Here is a 2,753-nt window from a genome sequence, read left to right as displayed (position 1 = left end):
GTTCATGTCGAACAGCTGCGGCCACGACACCTTGTCGGCTGCCATTACCTCCCCCATGATTTCGGCTGTAGTATGTTCACCAATATGCTCCAAAGTGGTATCATCCAAAATGAAAGAAATTCAAACTAATATCGAATTCCCCTTCGATGAACTATATTTCCTGTCCCTCAAACTCGTTCGTCTTTATTATTCATATTTGAAACATCTTGATCGAGCGATTACTGACTAGAACATATGACAGTTGTATCAGAACGATATGACTACAGACTACTTGAAAAATATATCCACACTGGTTTTAACTCCAAGATATTGCCCTATTTGCAAAATTCGTTGACGTGAAAACATGTAAGTAATTCCATGATCATTCGTTCCCCTTGTACAAGTTGTAAATAGAGCATTCTACATTGCCCGCATCAAATTATGTCAACATACACAAGTTGGCGATTTTTCCAGGCAGTACATTACAACACTTGCGCACATCTTTTTTCCAAATCCCTACCGTGTTTCTATCCAGTGTATAAAGTCTATCTAGTCACTGGACTTGCGCAGTGCACTGCAGAGTAAGCAGTATCTGTATAAAAACTGTCAATCAGCATGGACTCAACTGACCAATCACAGCACTCCGATTCGCCATGAGGGGTCACCGGAAGTTTGAACTTTATCGTCTTCCCCTCTTCGGGTCATTTAAGCCTTGCCTGATTATTGTTACGTAACTCGTAGAGTGACAAGTTATGAGGGGGATCTGGAATTCCAAAAGTAAACAAATGACGGTAGCTTGAGTGCGTGTACATAAACTGATGCCCGTCTGAAAGAAAGTATAGAATGGGGGCGTGGACCAGATTATTTGGCAAAAACGTAATTTACTCTTGTAAATCTCTATTGCATAGATTTTTTTTCATGCCACACTTTCAGGGTGTCAGCATTAGTTTGAGACGAAGCAAAACAAAATAATTGCTGTCTTGGACGAAGTAATTGTTATGTCGACTGAGGAAATAATATAGACAGTTAAAAGGTGAACAAAAGAGGAAACTTTCCTGGTCTTGTTCTAATTTTTCTTCGACCGGAAAAGGGGTGAGGCCACAAAAGGGAAATAAAGCAATTGATCACCTGATGATAATAATGGAGTTTGTTTTATTTCCGATTTAGCATCGATTCATTCGTGTTTTTTTTTTCCTTTTTACTGTTGTCTTACACTGTAATAACGCTGTTTATTTTTTTATTAAGCCCGTCACTCTATAACAACCATTGTTAAAACTTTTTAAACAAGTTTTTGAAAAAGTTTAAAGTTAAACAATTTATAAAAAAGACAAAAGTACAACTTGTTGTTACAGTGACAGGCTTAAATAACGTGCTATTTTTTTGTTTACTGTAAAGGGAAACTCGAAATTGCACAAATTGAATTAGGCCTACCGAAGTGTGAAGCACTGAAGGTAAAGCCGATAGCCTAGGCCTATAATTATATACAAACAATTTTGTCAGTATTAATTTCTTAGTAAATAGTGTAGGGGCCTATGTATCGATACGCTACTCAACATGTCATTTCTTATCCAGTTTCATCTTATAAAATCTTGACTCCATTTGACGAAGATCCTCGTCTCGTATACCGATTAGGCCTGTATACCAACGTTATAATTGTTTCCATATCGATAATTATGATTCCCATCATGTGTTAATCATCACCATCATCATCATTACCTCTATCAGTAGTATGACCACAGCCGGTCACCATGGCCACACCCACCACCATCACTGAACCAAACCACAATCACTAAAACGGCCGCCACCACCACACAACCACTAGTCTTCTAAGCAATCTATGAATGGCTCGTGAGATGCCAGCCTGCGAGCGAAGCGAGCCATTTCATCTGCAACCACAGTAGACCTAGTCTGCTATGCAGACTCCTTGAATCAGCTGTGGTACACACACTGCAGATGTGGGTCTACATTTGTAGACTACACAACCACCACCTCCACCAACATCACCACCGCAACCACTGTCACCACCACGAAAAGACTCCTACCAACATCCCCATTGTTATCATCACAACCTCCAACCCGGGCTCCAACACCACAAATACCATAACCACTACTAAACATCACCACCGGCCACCACGTGCAGCCCACAACGACTACCACATCATCACTGTAACTCCTACGATCATTATTTTCACAACCAAACCAAACCACAGTCACCACCAAAACTGCCACCATAACCATTACTATCACAACCACTACCACCATGAACACCCAACCATCATCACTACCACGACCAACACCGTCACCACAACTCCACCCATCGTCACCATTATCATCACCACCTCCACCACCGTGACAACCACCACTATCATCATCACCACGACCATTCCCACCGGCCACTACAACAGTGAGTTGGGCCCGACTACCACCATGATTACCATATTTCCCTCAAACCATTAAACACCACCACCACTTCCTCCTCCAATTACCAACAGCGTCATCATTGCACACACCATCATCCTCATCAATATTATCTCCTCTTTTCCCCCTCTTCGTGAAGCATTCCTCCTCACTTTTAATACATAAAAACTATATGTATCATGGTCCTGTAAAAAGATAAATATAGCCAAGAAATGGACAGAAAATCCTAGAAGAAAATACTTATAAAATTCCAGAAGTTAATTTTTAATTTCTCTTTAGCATTTCATATCTTTTTAACAGAAATAGGAACGCACGGATGAGAATGGCAATTTTCTTTTCCCAAAATGAGAATGATC

At 40.4% G+C, this 2,753-nt stretch overlaps 1 protein-coding gene across 2 annotated transcripts in view; it reads right to left on the bottom strand.

The window, feature by feature from the left end:
* The window catches only part of LOC121431737, a 56,602-nt gene extending 56,056 nt beyond the window's left edge, over positions 1-546 (bottom strand). For both annotated transcript variants that reach the window (XM_041629425.1, XM_041629426.1), the window contains exon 1: positions 1-546. This exon is cut by the window's left edge and continues 258 nt beyond it. In XM_041629425.1, coding sequence (XP_041485359.1) covers positions 1-57 — 57 coding nt within the window. In that variant the 5' untranslated portion in view covers positions 58-546.
* Between the last annotated feature and the right edge of the window lie 2,207 nt (positions 547-2,753).

Source organism: Lytechinus variegatus, chromosome 18, assembly GCF_018143015.1.
Source record: "Lytechinus variegatus isolate NC3 chromosome 18, Lvar_3.0, whole genome shotgun sequence".
Classification (NCBI taxonomy): domain Eukaryota; kingdom Metazoa; phylum Echinodermata; class Echinoidea; order Temnopleuroida; family Toxopneustidae; genus Lytechinus; species Lytechinus variegatus.
Note: the sequence above shows the minus strand (reverse complement) of the source record. Positions and strands in the feature narration are given on the sequence as shown.